The sequence below is a fragment of the Trachypithecus francoisi genome, unplaced genomic scaffold (genome assembly GCF_009764315.1).
Source record: "Trachypithecus francoisi isolate TF-2019V2 unplaced genomic scaffold, Tfra_2.0 Lachesis_group8, whole genome shotgun sequence".
NCBI lineage: Eukaryota > Metazoa > Chordata > Mammalia > Primates > Cercopithecidae > Trachypithecus > Trachypithecus francoisi.
The window spans coordinates 98,836,017-98,853,294 of NW_022681473.1; the positions used below are offsets into that span (position 1 = coordinate 98,836,017).

At 40.6% G+C, this 17,278-nt stretch overlaps 1 protein-coding gene across 1 annotated transcript in view; it reads left to right on the plus strand.

Moving 5' to 3' along the window:
- The first annotated feature begins 9,307 nt into the window (after nt 1-9,307).
- Nucleotides 9,308-17,278, plus strand: part of DDX10 (DEAD-box helicase 10) — a 281,967-nt gene continuing 273,996 nt past the window's right edge. The window contains exon 1 of the mRNA XM_033204074.1: nt 9,308-9,614. Coding sequence (XP_033059965.1) covers nt 9,429-9,614 — 186 coding nt within the window. The 5' untranslated portion in view covers nt 9,308-9,428. The remainder of the gene's footprint in view (nt 9,615-17,278) is intronic.

Here is a 17,278-nt window from a genome sequence, read left to right on the forward strand (position 1 = left end):
AGCCAAGATCATGCCACTGCACTCCAGCCTGGGCGACAGAGTGAGCAGAGCGACTTTGTCTAAAAAAAAAAGAAAAAAATAAGAAAGAATGAAAAAGAAAAAGCAAAACTTCAGCTGAATTAAATTGAAAGGAGTTTAATTGAGCAATGAATGATTTGCAAGTTGGGCAGCCTCCAGAATCACAGCAGATTCAGAGAGACTCCAGGGATGCCTTGTGGTCAGAACAAATTTATAGATTTAAAAAACGGAAGCGACATACAGAAATCAGAAGTGGGGCACAGAAACAGCTGAATTGGTTACACGTTGGTGTTTGCCTTATTTGAACACAGTTTGAACACTTAGGAGTCTATGAGTGGTTGAAGTATGGCCACAGGGATTGGCCAAGACTCAGTTATTGTTACAGGTGCATACTCCTAAATTAGATTTTCAATCTTGTCTGCCCATAAAACTAGGTTACAGTTCGTCCACAAGAACTCAAGTATAGAAACACAGAGTCCTTCTCAGGCCATATTTAGTTTGCTTTAACACTGTGTAAGACAGAAATATATGGAAATTGTACATAGGTAGTGAACAATTAGATTCAAGGTTAACTCGAATAACTGAACTCTGTAAAATTGGCCTCGGTAGACGATAAACTGCTATTTATGAAGATCCTAATTCTTTTTAGAACAGGAGAGTTGGAAGTCTTTCCATGATGGAATAAATCAAAATTATATGTTTTGCAGTGGGAGAGAATACCAATGATATCAAGTATTAGGTCACAAATGACCCTGGACATATTATTTAATCTTTCTTGCCTTCAGTTTTCTCATCTGGAAAATGAGTTGTGTGAGGTTTAGAGAGAATGTATGTAATGAAGTTAGAAATAGCACTTATTAGGTGCTCAACAAATGTTAGCAATTACTTCCTGTGAATTAAAAAGAATCGTTGGAAGAATGAATTAAAAGTAGAATTTTCGGAGTATTAATTGTAAATAAAGCATGTCTTAAAAATTCAATGTTTTAATAAGGCAGACAAACTTACCAGTACACCAAATTACTGAGTGACTATAAAAACCCAGGCCAAATTCAGTCCAATCCCAAGGGAAAGCTAGCACTTAATCCTACCCTGCCACCTGCTGGCCCGTGACAGACCAAAAATATCTATCTAGAAGTTCCAATTTCTCACTAAGTGTAAATAGTGGTAGAAATTAAGTTTATCTCAGACAAGTGATTACGGCATGAGTCTTCAAGTATTTTGACTAGTGAACCACAGTATGAGAATCCTTATGTGTGATAACCACAGTAATTTTTATTGACAACATTGATGAATAGAGATGGTTTTGTTAAGCATCTCAGTAATCCTTATGTGTGAGTGCCACAGTAAGTTGTATTGATAACATTGATGAGTAGAGCTGATTTTATTCAGCATCTTATTATTATCTATGGTTCAAATATGAATCAAGGCCAGGCAGGGTGCAGTGGCTCACACCTGTAATCCCAGAACTTTGGGAGGCTGAGGCAGGCAGATCGCCTGAGTCCAGGAGTTCGAGACCAGCCTGGGTACCATGGCAAAACTCTGTCTCTACTAAAAATATAAGAAATTAGCCAGGCATGGTGGCATGTGCCCGTGGTCCCAGCTCCTTGGGGGACTGAGGCGGGAGGATGGCTTGAGCCCAGGAGTTCAAGGCTTCAGTGAGCCCTGATTGTGTCACTGCACTCCTGCCTGGGTGAGGCCCTATCTCCAACAACAACAACAATAACAACAACAACAACAACAACAAATCAAGGGCATGTGGAAACTTTATTTATTACTATTTTCCCTTTGTAGGTTAATTTTCATAGTTTTATTATGGCTTAATATTGGTGGTATTCAACTTGAACTGATTCAAATTATATAATTAATTATAATCAGCTTCAATTCTTATGATTAATTGTAATTTACTAGACTAGAGGTCACTATGAAACAGAATTGCCTGGTTTCTGTTTCGTACTTACAGAATTGGAATATTTTTGGCAAAAGTTCAGGAAGTACTATTTTTTAAAAGCTTTCTATGCTCACAGTGAAGCAGTGAAAAATCACTATTAAAATTTAACAGCTTTTTTTCATTTATAGTGCTTTCAATCTGTATAAATTCTGAGATAAAATACTAAGCTATTATATAATTTCTTACTAGACATCCGAAAAAATTTTTTAAATTAATAGAATCAGAAAACAGAAAAAAGCAAGCCATTATAGAGGAACAAAATAATATTCTTGAGATAATTGAAGTTTTTTTTCAACACAAATGTAGATAATACTGAGAAAAAAAGAGAAAGACACTAGTTTCATTAGAGCATAGAATTGAGAGCAGGATGGGAATTTACTTTTTACCTTCATGTCAACCACAAGAGATTAATTTACATAAAAATTAGAAGAGAAATAAATAGGATATACATTTGTATAACATTTTCTCAGTTTGGGTATATGGCCAGGTAACCTGAATATTAAAACGTGGGTAATTCTTGTTGGAAACTATCACAAGCCAAAAAAAATAAAAATAAAATAAAATAAAAAAATAAAAAAATAAAAAAAATAAAAATCTTTAAAAAGAAGAGCACAGGTGGAAGCTTTTGTAAGCTTTTAAACACAAACTTTTTCAAACAGTAAAAAGTTACTAGATTCTGGTTACTTGATTGTACCTTGAAGGAGTCTGCCTTTATTAGAAACTGTCTGGAGATGAAAAAAATAAACGAAATTATGCAAATGGATGAAAAGACTGGCATATATTACCTCTTCTTAGAAACCATAAGGAAAATGAAAAAGCACATCAGCAAAGTGTTAAGTGTTCAAAGATAAAAGCTGATTTGAAAAGTATAGTATGTGTAGTTATTGGTGCTGTGAAATAGAGTTTATATTTGGAGGATAAAATATAAAACCAAATAGTTAACACTATCATATTGAATAAAATCATTTTATTATTTAAATAAAGCAAGCATTCTAAATATTGTCCAGTTACTTTAGTTACAACATGTATAGATCCCAGATAGAACAAATAACAATTGTGTTAGATTTATAGACTTCTAAAATCCTGTATTTCTATATGTGAATATAGATTTTGCTAGCAGATGACATAACTGTGGAATCATCTGATCTGCATATTTAATAGATTACTTATAAACACAGACTAGAAACCAAAATAATGTGAGGGGAAGGACATCTTTTGATCTGGGACCATGTATTTCTGTTCTTGTAATGTCTTGAAAGCATGTCACCACCATCTTGGTTCAGTTACTTCTCCATAAAAGTAAAAGCAGTAAGAGATTAACCGAAGGCTGAATTCAAAGTAAATGCCAAAAAAGTTTTTTACAGCAGTGTAAAAATTGTTACAGTGAAAAGAAATAACCTGACTGAAGTTTGAAATGCTACAGTTTTGAGGTAAAGGATGTTATGGCAAACTGAAAATAATCTTCCCTTAAAAAAATAAAGTCCCTTCTTGTTCATCGATATCTAGGAAACTGAAATCTGGTTCTGGTAATAATAACAATATAATTACTATTAAAAATGTGAAGGTCAGAGATATGACAGTACCACAATTTATGTACATAAAGAACAACATTGATTTCGACAGGAAGATTTCCAACAAGTATTACAGAGCACTCCATACTCGTTGTGCATTCTTTAAACTTCATGGTAAAAAAAAAAAGGTGAAATTCTTTTTGTAAACTTTCTTTTGAGACAGCATCTCCCTCTGTCACCCAGACTGGAGTGCAGTAGTGCTATCATAGCTCACTATAACCTTGAACTTCTCAGCTCAAGTGATCCTCCCACCTTAGCCTCCTGAGTAGCTAAGACTACAGGTGTGCATCACCACACTTGGCAAATTTTTTTAAATTCTTTTTTGTTTTTGAGATGGAGTTTCGCTCCTGTTGCCCAGCCTGGAATAGAATGACGCAATCACGGCTCACCGCAACCTCCGCCTCCCGAGTTCAAGCTATTCTCCTGCCTCAGCCTCACAAGTAGCTGGGATTACAGGCATGTGCCATCATGCCCAGCTAATTTTGTATTTTTAGTAGAGACGGGGTTTCTCCATGTTGATCAGGCTGGTCTCGAACTCCCGACCTCAGATGATCCACCTGCTTTGGCCTCCCAAACTGCTGGGATTGCCTGGCCTAATTTTTAAATTTTTTTGTAGAGATGGGGTCTGGCTATGTTGCTCAGGCAGCTCTTGGACTCCTGGCCTGAACAATCCTTCTGCCTTAGCCTCCCAAAGTGTTAGGATTACAGGTGTGAGCCTGATGGTTTTTAAACTGTTGAAAATTTTGTATAATCCAAGAATTATACAATTACCTTTTAGGTGTTGTAACATTGTTGAAACATTGAAACGAACATGTACTCAGGTTAATTTTGAAACCCTTGTAAAATACATGATGTAGAAGTCCAGTTGAGGCTATCCTGCTACTAATACTCAATTAGAAGCAGTAAACAATGTTCTTTTATAAATTATTGATATTTTAACAGATAAATTGTCTAGATAATGTGTAAAATGCTAGTCAAAGTTATATTTTTGAAAACATAAATATTTAAATGTATTTGCTCAGTGCCAATTTGGCATGACTTTTTGTTGTAAACATTTTATATTTTAAATCATTTTTATTAAAAAACATAATATGCCTAATGACTTTGGAATGTGATATAGAGTTCTTGTGACTAAAATTTGAATTTTCCACTATTTTATATTAACAATTTGATTTATATAGCAAACAAAATGACTTTTATGAAGAATTTTGTTTTGTTCTCTGAGTATTCCCTGGGCTTACTTCTTGGATATGAGGCCTTATTTTCCTATTATTGGGGGGGAAATATAATTTTTCCTCAAACCTCATAAAATTATAGTTAGAACAGAACCCAGTGACAAAAGACAGATTAAAAACAGCAAAATGAACAAGTTTAGTAATGTGTGCAGTGTACATCACATGAGAGTAACTTTAATGGAAAGTAACTCAAAGCAGTGGCCGAGAACTCTGGCTTATATAGCATCTTCAACAAAGGACAATACACTTGTAGAGAAATGACAGGAAAAAGGAAAACAGTTTTGGGCTTCCAAATGTGGGAAACCGTGGAAGGTAAATGTATGTGAAGAAACTAATGGAGTAAGATTAGTTTGCAGATTCCTCTGGTGCTGTCTCTGGGCTGCTATGACAACTAGAATTGTTTCCAGTAAAGGGCAATTTATATCCTCTGTTTAAGCAAAGCGGGAGGATAGGAAGAGCTCTTCCTGTGTTTGTTGCTTCTTAATTGTCTTTAGCTAAAAAATAATTTTTTATCAAAGAGGCATATTTTGGGGTTACATATTCTGTTTTATTTTTTCCACTATAGAAAGCTACGTAAAACAAGTGTAGAATCTACTGAACTATTATTAGGCATATTTCCTCATACCTATCACCTAGGTCAAGAAATAGAACTGTGCCTTCCATTCCATAATTCTTTGAGCATTTCTTTATTTTCTGGCACTTCAAGATATTCTAGCTTATCTTGTACTTTCTTTGTGTCAGCCCTGGAATTAGCTATTTCTTCAAAGAGCTCTAGATCATTTGATTGGAAAAAAATGGTCTTTACAAACTGAGATCTGGGCAATGATTGTGCTCATCACTACCATTATTATCTTGCTAAATCAGATAATCTTTTAAAAAAGTTTTAAAGTACTGAAAGAATATAATGATCTTTTCAGAGTTTTTGAGACGTGCAATTTGAATAATTTTGATGATAAACTGTTGCAAACTTACAAATAGAAACTAAGTGATGGATAATATTAGATGGGGTATCAATGTATGATGAACTACAAATATTACTTTTTTTTTTTTTTTTTGAGATGGAGTCTCTCTCTTGTCGCCGAGGCTGGAGTGCAATGGCGCGATCTTGGCTCACTGCAACCTCCACTTCTAGGGTTCAAGCGATTCTCCTGCCTCTGCCTCCTGAGTAGCTGGGATTACAGGCACGTGCCATCACACGTGGCTAATTTTTGTATTTTTAGTAGAGACAAGGTTTCACCATGTTGGTCAGGCTGGTGGTCTTGAACTCCTGACCTCAGGTGATCCACCTGTCTTCGCCTCCCCAAGGTGCTGGGATTACAGGGATAACCCACTATGCCTGGCCAAATATTACATTTTCTCCCTAAATTTTAGTATGGACCCTCCCTCCCCTACTGGAGTATTGCCTCTATTTGTATTAATAGCAGTAGTTACCAGGCACATTTCCAAATTTTTTGGAAAAATTTTTTTAAGTTCTTTAGGATCTTTGTGAATATTGGTTGGCAGTGGAGAATATAGAGTCTTAAAACGTGTTAAAACATATTTAATGTCCTCAGGATCACAACTGGAAGCCTATCTAGGGGTCATTTCTACAGAAAACAAGGTATTGGAGCAACTAAGCATAGAAACCGTCATAAAGCTGTCATTTTAAGTGATCAATATATTAACTATTTTCATCACAAATTATTAAATTCTAATGACTTTGGAATGTGATATTGAGTTCTTGTGACTAAAATTTGAATTTTCCACTATTTTATGTTAACAATTTGATTTATGTGACACACAAAATGACTTCTATGAAGAATTTTGTTTTGTTCTCTGAGTATTCCCTGTTCTTATTTCTTGGATATGAGGCTTTATTTTGCTAAGAATATTGATAATGATTTTTTTGAAGGCTTATTTTGCTTTCTGCATTGGTTTACTAGTTTTGGCTTAAAACTTTTAAGTCAAAGGATTTCCTAAAATATTTGTTGGTCTTTGGTTATTCTCCTATATTTAAGAATAAGGCTGATTAGAAATGAGTGAATGGAGGGCTTATTAACTGATAAGTTTCACTAAAGAGCAAGGGGGTGGTTAGTGACTTGCCATTTATTTGGCAGCTGCCAAAATGTCTTTTTTCTTTTTCTCTCTTTTTTTATTTTGAGACAGAGTCTGGCTCTGTCACCCAGGCTGGAGTGCAGTGGCAGTATCAGGACTCACTGCAGCCTTGACTTCCGTAGGCTCAAGTGATCTTCCTGCCTCGGCCCCCTAGTTTCTGGGATTAAGGTGTGTGCCACCGAGCTTGGCTAATTTTTTTGAATTTTGGTACCGACAAGGTCTCACTATGTTGCCCAGGCTGGTCTCGAACTTCCAGGCTCAAGCAATCTTCCCACCTCGGCCTTGGAAAGTGCTGAGATTATAGCTGTGAGCCACCATGCCTGGTCCCTAGATGTTATTATATTGAGATCTTTCTCTTGGGCATTCAGTTTTCCTAGGGTTGAACCTTCCAGTTTCTTGCCTGGGGTGCATACATGCCTGACGCCTACAGTTTTAGGAAAAAAGTGAGTTATAGCTGAGGGCCTTATTGTTCTGTGAATATGCATATGTGGTATACATAATTAGTAAAGTACACATCACATAAAATTTACCACTTTAGCCATTTGTAAGTATACAATTCAGTTGCATTAAATACATTCTCATTGTTGTGCAACCAATTGGCAGAACTCTTTTCATCTTGCCAAACTGGAACTCTGTACTGATTAAACAGTAACCCCCTCATTGGCCCCTCTCTGAGTCCCTGGCAACCACCATTCTACTTTCTCTATCATTTTGACAACTCTAAGTACCTCATGTAAACAGAACCATATATAGTATTTGTCCTTTTGTGACTGGCTTATTTCACTTAGCTTAATATTCTTAAGGTTTATCCACGTTGTGGCATGTGTCAGAAATTCCTTCTTTATGAAGGCTGAATAATAGTCCATTTTATGTATTTATTATGTTTTGTTTACTCATTCATCAGTTGACAGACACTTGGGCTGATTCCACCTTTTAGCTATTGTGAATAGTGCCATGGTGAACACGGTGTGCAAATATCTGAGACCCTGCTTACCCAGAAGTGAAAATGCTGGCTCACGTGGAGTTCTATTTTTAATTTTTTGAGGATGTATATATACTTTTATATAATCACTCCTTATTGAGCTTTACTGTCTACCACATCTAGTGTCCCTGAGTGTGGAAATTCTCTAGTTCACCTCCTGTCCTCACTCCCTTCCGATAAGCCATGCCCTGTTTGGAGGATGGACATAGAGTTGAGAGTAGTGATCTAGATATGTGGGGTTGGAAAGGGAATTTGAGGGCCCAAAATTCTGCCTGTGAACTTTGAACTCAATTATCCAATTTCCTTTGCCACAACTGAGCTCTCCCACCCCATCCTGTGTTTTCCTGGAGGCTGTAGGTAAATGTGTCAAAAAAACTCAATTCATTGAAAGCCAGTTCACTTAAATGGCCAACTTGCAATAACTTTTCTATTACCTCCTTTATGTTTTTTTTGATGGAGTTTCACTCTTTCGCCCAGGCTGTAGTGAAGTGGGGCGATCCCGGCTCACTATAACCTCCGCCCCTGGGGTTCAAGCGATTCTCCTGCCTCAGTCTCCAGAGTAGCTGGGATTATAGGTGTGTGCCACCATGCCTGGCTAATTTTTTTTTTTTTTTTGAGACGGAGTCTCGCTGTGTCTCCCAGGCTGGAGTGCAGTGGCGCGATCTCGGCTCACTGCAAGCTCCGCCTCCCGGGTTCACGCCATTCTCCCGCCTCAGCCACCGAGTAGCTGGGACTACAGGCGCCCGCCACCACGCCCGGCTAGTTTTTTTTGTATTTTTAGTAGGGACGGGGTTTCACCATATTGGCCAGGCTGGTCTCGAACTCCTGACCTCAGGTGATCCACTCATCTCGACCTCCCAAAGTGCTGGAATTACAGGTGTGAGCCACCGTGCTCGGCCTCTATTACTTACTTCTTTACGTTTAGTTATCATTTTGTCTCCATAATAGCATTTTAAGGTAAATTCAGTTTGATTCCGTTCCAGTTTCCTTGCTGTTGCAGCTAGAGTCTGAGGGGTCCAGAGGAAAAGGAAAACCTAGAGGGGCATTAGAAGAATATAGAATATTCATTTTTACTCCTGAGGAAGTACAAAAGCCGTGGATGGAAATCAGAGGTCATTAGCTGTTTACTTTTGGGCAAATCTTTTGACTCGTTGGCCCGAAATGTGCAAAACGATGGTCAAAATTTTCATTCAGTTTGTATGTGGGTACACACACACTCAGGAACGCTTCGCAAAGTTGAACCTGGAGTAAATGTGTGAACACCCCTTAAAGGTTCAGCGTATGACGTCACCATAGTAACAACAACAGTGCGCATGCGTCTTTTTAAAGAGCCGGCGTGCTCCCGGCGTCTCTCAGCCCGCCTCCGTTTCCCCAGACTGCTCCTCCCTGCAGGAGCCAATTCACCAACCACAGCCCTCCTTTTCATTGACGTCGTTGGCACTTGCCCCGGTTTCAAAAGCTCGGGGGCGGGCTTTTGGGTTCGCGCATGCGCCTCTGTGCATTTTCCCCATGCTGTTTCCGCGATCCTGGCCTTAGGTGTCTCGTGTCTGGGGGTGAACCAAGCTGTTGCCGTCGCCGCAATGGGGAAAACTGCCGACTCTTCGGGTTCGGGAGCCCGACCCGACCCGGTGCGGAGCTTCAATCGCTGGAAGAAAAAACACAGCCACAGGCAGAACAAAAAGAAGCAATTGAGGAAGCAACTGAAGAAACCCGAATGGCAAGTCGAGCGCGAGGGTATCAGCCGCCTCATGCAGAACTATGACAAGGTGAGGCCTGCGCTGGGTAGGGGGCTCGGGCCGGCCAGCAGCGGGGCGGCGTGTCACTGCGGCGAGGGGTTGCAGAGTGGAGGCCGCGGATCTGTCACCGGGACCCGGCCGGGAATAGGAGGTCACGCCGGGTGCCACAGCTCAAACCTCTGCACCGTCCTGGCCACTCGTCTGCTTGCCACACTGTTCCTAAAAAAAGATAGAAAATGCTGCAGTACCTAAGGGTAGGGAGACTAATCCTGTAATAGCTACAGTCATATTCATAGTAATAATACTGATGACAATAATGGTAATAATGACACCTGCATTTTAAAGCACTCACCGTGTGCTTACGGTAATTGTTTGACTTGATCTGCGGTATGGGTATTAATAATCCTACTTAATAGGTAGGAGAATTGAGGTTCTAAGAGGAATGAAACTTGTCCGAATCTCTCACGCTTAGTAGGTGGTGTGGAATTGGAAGTTAGATCCATGTCTTTCTAATCCCACAGCCTTTGCTTTTAACCATGAAGCCAGACTGCATGCCTCAACATCATCTATGCGCCTTCCTGTGCCCACCTCATTTCTCCACAGGCTTCATCCAAGAATTGGCCTAGAAAAGCTGGACTGCTGGTCTGTTTCTGTCACATATCATCCTCATATTGTAGCTCTTGTTCCCAGATGAGTATACCTGCAACGATCACTTTGACCTCCTGACTTCTTCCCCAAACTCCAGGCTCCACAGGTCTGTCAGTTCCTTTTTTCCCCTTTCTCTAAATCCCATGTTTGTTGGCCTTCACCCACATCATTCAGCTTCTCAGCCTCCTTCTAGTGCAGTACAATCAGGGATTTAATAGATGGAACGTTCTTGGAATTAAAGTTGCTATTGTAACAAATTACCGCAAACTTGGTGGCTTAAAACAACAGAGATCTTGAGGTCAGGAGTTCCAGACCAGCCTGACCAACATGGTGAAACCCCGTCTCTACTAAAAATACAAAAAAATTAGCCAGGCGTAGTGGCAGGCGCCTGTAATCCTAGCTACTCAGGAGGCTGAGGCTAGAGAATCGCTTGAACCCGAGAAGTGGAGGTTGCAGTGAGCCGAGATCACGCCATTGCACTCCAGCTGGGGTGACATGAGTGAGACTCTGTCTCAAAACAAACAAAAAAACAACAAAACCCAACAACAACAGAGACTTACTGTATCACAGTTCCAGAGGCCACACATCTGAAATCAGTTTTACTGGGCCAAAATCAAGGTGTCAGCAGGGAGATGCCCCCTCCAGAGGTTCTAGGGGAGAGTCTGTTTCTTGCCTCTTGTAGTTTCTGGTGGATGCTGGCATTCCTTGGCTTGTGGCTGCATAATTCCAGTCTCTGCCTTCTCCTGTGTCAGTCTACCTGTGTTCCTCTGTTATAGGGACGCTTGTGATTGCGTTTAGGGCCTACACACATAATCCAGGATAATCACCCCATCTCAAGATCTTTAATCACATCTGAAAAGTCACTTTTGCCATATAAGGTAACATTCATACCTTCCAGAGGTTAATACATGGACATAAATTGGGATCATTTTTAGCCTATCGTATCCTAGCTCCACCATCTCAGCAGACCATCGAGCTAGAAACCTAGGAGCAGTCTTAGGTACTTCCCTCTTACCTACTCTTTTTTTTTTTTTTTTTTTTTTTTTGAGGCGGAGTCTCGCTCTGTCGCCCAGGCTGGAGTGCAGTGGCCGGATCTCAGCTCACTGCAAGCTCCGCCTCCCGGGTTTACGCCATTCTCCTGCCTCAGCCTCCCGAGTAGCTGGGACTACAGGCGCCCGCCACCTCGCCCGGCTAGTTTTTGTATTTTTAGTAGAGACGGGGTTTCACAGTGTTCGCCAGGATGGTCTCGATCTCCTGACCTCGTGATCCGCCCGTCTCGGCCTCCCAAAGTGCTGGGATTACAGGCTTGAGCCACCGCGCCCGGCCCCCTCTTACCTACTCTTGTATCCAGTCCATTACACTGGTGATCTGCTTAAATTTGTCAAATGCTTCTTCATCCCTACTGCATTGTCTTCAGCCCCCATCATCTCTTGTCTGGATTACTATAGTAAATTTTGCTTTCAACAGGGATCAGCAAGCTTTGTCTGTAAATGATAGTGAATGTTTTCAGCTTTGTAGTCATAAGGGTGGAACTACTTACTCAGTTGTGCCCTTGTAATACAAAAGCTGCCATAGAAATACTTAAATGAATGGGTGTTGTTTTTCAGTAAAACTTTAATTAGTGAAACAGGTGGCTGATGGAATTTGGCCCTTTCTAATTTATCCTCTATACTTCTGCTAGAATGATTCTTTCCAAGATGAAGATCTAATCATTTTACTCCTGATTAGAACCCTTCCTTGGTTCACAGTTACTTTTAGAAAAATTGTCAAATTCAGTGTGTCAACAAGAAATAAAACTCTTCAGTCTGCTGAAGAGTAAGTTATTTGTGGTTAGACTGACCTGGTTTAAATCTCACTCTCTTCGGGTATTGGCTAGTCAGGTTTCTTCACCCCTCTAAGTCTCAGTTTCTTCATTCAAAAAAACAGAAGTTATTAGCCACCCAGAGTGTTGTAAGGCCCAAATGAGATAATGTGTATACACCAAGCGGTACATGATAGGCATATATGAAGGAACAGCTTGCAATTTTGTGAGTTGTCCATGCTTCTTGTGCTTCTTATCCTGTTACTTGACGTTTCCACTGCGTGCAGTGAGCGGACGCGTCTGCCCACTCTAAGGAAAGGTACTCTTCCTTCAAGATTTAGTGCAAACCTGTCTTCATCACCTCCCCTGACTGAGTTAGGGCTACTGTGCATCTGAAGCATTTTGTAGAAACCTTTATGACAACATTTATCAACTGTCTGCGATGATTGGTTTCTTTAACTTTTTTTTTTGCCAGATACTTTTTTATTTAAAATATTAATGAAATAAATGATTCATACAAAATACTATGATATACATGTGACACTTAAAGGCTGATAAAACAATTATGTGCCTGCCAAATAGCTGAAGAAATAGACAACTAAATATTACAATGAAACGTTTCTTATCCTAACAAAATGGCAAACCAGCATAGGCAGCTGGATTCCTCCCTCAGCTCTGGGGAAATTTTAGAACTCAAAATAAAATTACAGACAAAATTAATGTAATAGACAAGGGGAGTACATAGGAATATGCCAGAATGCTATAGTATTTGTTAATTAGGCAAAACAATTTAAATGGGTCTTGTCTATTAGCAAATGGAGAAAATATTATATAAACAGAATAAGAACACTAAATTTATGCAATAGAAAGTATAAATGAAGAAAAGAAATGCAAGGAAAGTATAAAAATGAAAAAAATACTTTCAAATGATGGTAATATTAGGTCCTAAAATAATAGAAATTGCAATAAATATAAATGGATAAATCTGGTCAATTAAAGTGAGAGACTCTAAGATTTTATTTAAAATATGTAACAACATATTCTTTGCAAGAGAAAATATGAAGATACAAAAAGAAGAAAGCACATATTAACAACAACTTTGAAGTCCACACTGTGATGCCATTAATTACATCTCCTTCCCCCAGAGGTATTAATTACTCCAAATTTTGTGTCTATTATTTCAGAATTAGTTTACTATCACTATGTAACGAATTATCACAAGCTTAGTGGCTTAAAACAACATACACATATTATCTCACAGTTTATGTGTGTCAGGGATATGGGCATGGTTTAGCTGGTCCTCTGTTCACAGCTTGACAAGGCTGCAATTAAGATTAAGATTGGCTGAGCTGTGTTCTCATCAAAGGCATAACCAGGGAAAGATCTAATTCCAGACACCACAGGTTGTTAGCAGAATTCCTCTTCATGTGGTTATAGGATCTAGGTTTCTGTTTTCTTACTGGTCATTGACTTGGGAACATTTCCAGCTTTTGAGAGTCCTTTGCCACATAGGTTTTGCCATAGACTTACAACATCACAGCATGTCAAGTTACTTCAGGGTTAGTAGGAGAATGTTTCACTTCTGTCTGTGAATATAGAAGAATGACATTGCACCGCCTTTGCAATAACTTCTTTAACTTTTTTTTTTTTTTTTTTTTTTTGAGACAGAGTCTTGCTCTGTCACCCAGGCTGGAGTGCAGTGGCCGGATCTCAGCTCACTGCATGCTCTGCCTCCCGGGTTTACGCCATTCTCCTGCCTCAGCCTCCCGAGTAGCTGGGACTACAGGCGCCCGCCACCTTGCCCGGCTAGTTTTTTGTATTTTTTAGTAGAGACGGGGTTTCACCGTGTTAGCCAGGATGGTCTCGATCTCCTGACCTCGTGATCCACCTGTCTCGGCCTCCCAAAGTGCTGGGATTACAGGCTTGAGCCACCGCGCCCGGCCAACTTCTTTAACTTTTTAAAAAAACTCTCCTACTAGACCATGAACCTTTCAAGGTCAGCAACCAGTGATATGCTCATCTTTGCACTCCCCAGAGTCTGATAGCACAGTGCTTGTCCTTGAGTAGGTGCTCAGTCAGTGTTTAGATGTTGTTTGCTGTAAGACTAGACCTTTCCCAGGCAGCTTTGCTCTGGTTGGCAGCATTGGATTATTGTTTTTTTGTTTCTTGTTTCAGTAGTAATTGTGAACATTCATCAAACTTTTATGTGTGCTGGCTTTCCGTATACTCACCACAAATAACCCTGTGAAATTGTTCCCGTTATACAGGTGAGACAACTTTAAGGCACAGCAAAGTTAAATGATTTGTGTAAGGTTAAACAGCTGGGAAGTGAAAAAGGCGTTCTGACCCAGGTAGTCTGATACCAATGCAGCAAACCACTATGCTTGACTGCGTTGCATTTATTTAAACCACTATGCTTTACTGTGTCCCATTTGTTTCACTGTTGAAGGAGCAGCTTTTCCCCCGCTAAGCATTGTTCTGTTTTACTTCTTTAATTTTAGAAATATTCTCTCAAGATTTGGTTGAGAAATAAATGCAGTGTGAAATCAGTTGTCAAGGTTAGCAATACTAGGATATAATTATTTGAGTAGCAGGCTTATCATTCTCTAGGTAACCAAGGTGCAGGCCTTCACTATGTGGCTCCTCAAGTGGTAGCATTGTACATAAAACTTACTACATCGCCATGGTACACCGGGGGTGCTCAGTAGCCTAACTGGTGAACTACTGAACAATTTGATTCTGAAACCTTTTGAAACAATTTGACAGGCGCTTGTCTAGGCGGGTGTGAGTATCCATGTAAAAAATACATGCCCAAGTCCCTAGGGAACCTGGGCATGTAGGGGTTGATATAGTGTGACACATGTTATATTAGTATGTATAAAATGTTATAATACTTTGTAACATGTACCTCAGTGCTGTGGAGTTAGAGGATGGTGTCATTAGGGGAAGTTGAGTTATCCTATACTGAGCTCCTGCTGGTCAGATGCATTACAAAAAACAGGCTTCCTCTGGGTATGCTACCCTTCTTCCTGGTGGTTGCAACCTCAGGCCTGGCTTGGGGAGCTGATGTGGGCTGGATTTCAACCCCTGCATCTTATTCATAGCAGATTTCATTGTGGAGTGTACAAACTGTCCAGTGGTTTACAGTTGCCAAGAATGGAGCTAAGCTTTTTTTTAAAATCAGAGTTCATCAGATAGAAAAGATTGGCAAGGATGTTCTAGGTGGAGGGAGCATGGGGAAATACAGAGAGGTGAAAATGCATGGCATTCTTTGAGGGAGGAAATGCTCCTTGGAGTGTTGCATGCATTCCTGAGTTGGTTTCAGATGGGTTCGAGAAGGAGGTTGGACTGTGATGACATTGGAGGCTGCAGCAGGCAGTATAATGGCTTCCGAAAGTGTTACATCCTAATACCTGGCACCTGTGAATATGTTAGATGGTAAGGGGTAATTAAGGTTGCTAATCAGCTGACCTTAAAGTAGGGTGATTATCGTGGATTGGGTGGGCCAAATGTAATCACAGGTGTCCTTAGGTGTGGAAGAGGGAGGCAGAAGGGTCAGTGTCAGAGTGACGTGATGTGAGAAAGACTTGGAGTCTGTTGCTGACTTTAAAGACAGAAGAGGGTCACCACCTAGGAATGTGGGCAGCCTCTAGAAGCTGGAAAAGGCGGGGAAATGGACTCTCCCCTAAAGTCATCAGAAAATAAATGCAGCCCTGCTGACACCTTGTTTTTAGCCAAGCGAAACCCATCGTGGACTTTTGACCTCCAGAGCTCTAAGGTAATATATTTGCGTTGGTTTAAGCCACTGTTTGTGGTCATTTATTACAGTAACAGTAGGAACTTAATACAAAGGCCACACTCAAAGACTTTATCTGGAAGCCATGGGAAGTATGTGGCGGGACTCTGTATAGAGAATATATCCGAGCTGTAAAGGTTGGAGGGTAAGAGATCAGGTTGGAGACTATGGAGACTATTGGTAGAGTCTAGGTCTTGGGTCCTTTGAGAGGCAGATGACAAAATGGGATTGGGTGAACTGGAGCTTTAGGGGTTACAGGCGCAGGAGGGGGAATGTCTGTGAAGGCTGAAGGAGAGGGAACAGGAGGAGGGAGGGAAAGGAGAGAAGGATGGAAGGAGGAGCAGGTAGGAAGAGTCTCAGACTGCAGTCCAGTTCCAAGTAAACCTTCAGCCAGTCTGATGGGGAGTCACTGATCCAAAGTTGTCTATCAGAGGAATCCCCGGGCCTATAGTAGCACTGCCGAGCCCCGCCATTGACTAGGAGCAGTCTGGGGGAAGCATGGCTTTTTCCTGGTGAGTCTAGAGGAGGCCCAGCTGGCGATGTCAGTCAACTATACTTCTCACAGCGGGAGGGTGGTGTATTTCTAAGGGGTGGTGTGTGTTGGAGGGACTGCTAGAAAACTAGGGATTGAAGCTCAGAAATGTTGAGCTAGCTGTGTTAGTTCAGCAGCTGTTTTCACTATTGCTGGATGACTCTTTGCACCTGGGATTCATTAGCCTAATCAGCTGTACTGTATAGAAACTGCATTCAAATCCTGATTTTTTTTTTTAATCAAAATTTTGTCTGGTGTAGTTGAGGCAGTTTGCTGTTCTTGACTGCAGTAGGTGGAGCATTCTAGGAAGTTTCAATGCTTTTTTCACCTGGCATTATTCACTTTAGCGAGAAATAGGCATTACTAGAGTTGTGAGAAGTATAAGAGGATGGTCAGATGTCACCCTTTTCTCCTTCTCCCCTTTCCAACTTTTCCGATAGCCGTGGGAAGCCTTTAATAAGGACCATCCCTGAAATATCTCTTCCCTGAATTCAGAAGAATAGTGAGACAGATTTGTAGACTGAGTATGAGTATTATGGAGATGGAAGTGATTTTTTCCCCCCTAAGAAAGAGATAAAGGCAAGGGGAAAATAGTTATTTTTCTGAGGTGGAGTCTCGCTCTGTGGCCCAGGCTGTAGTACACTGGCACTGTCTCTGCTCACTGCAACCTCTGCCTGTTGGGTTCAAGCGATTCTCCTGCTTCAGTCTCCCAAGTATCTGGGATTACAGGTGTGTGCTACTGCACCTGGCTAATTTTTGTAATTTTAGTGGAGACATTTAAAAATTTAGAGATATTTTTAGGGTTTCGCCATGTTGGCCAGGCTGGTCTTGAACTCCTGACCCCAGGTGATCCGCCTGCCTTGGCCTCCCAAAGTGTTGGAATTACAGGTGTGAGCCACCGCACCGGGCTGGGTTAT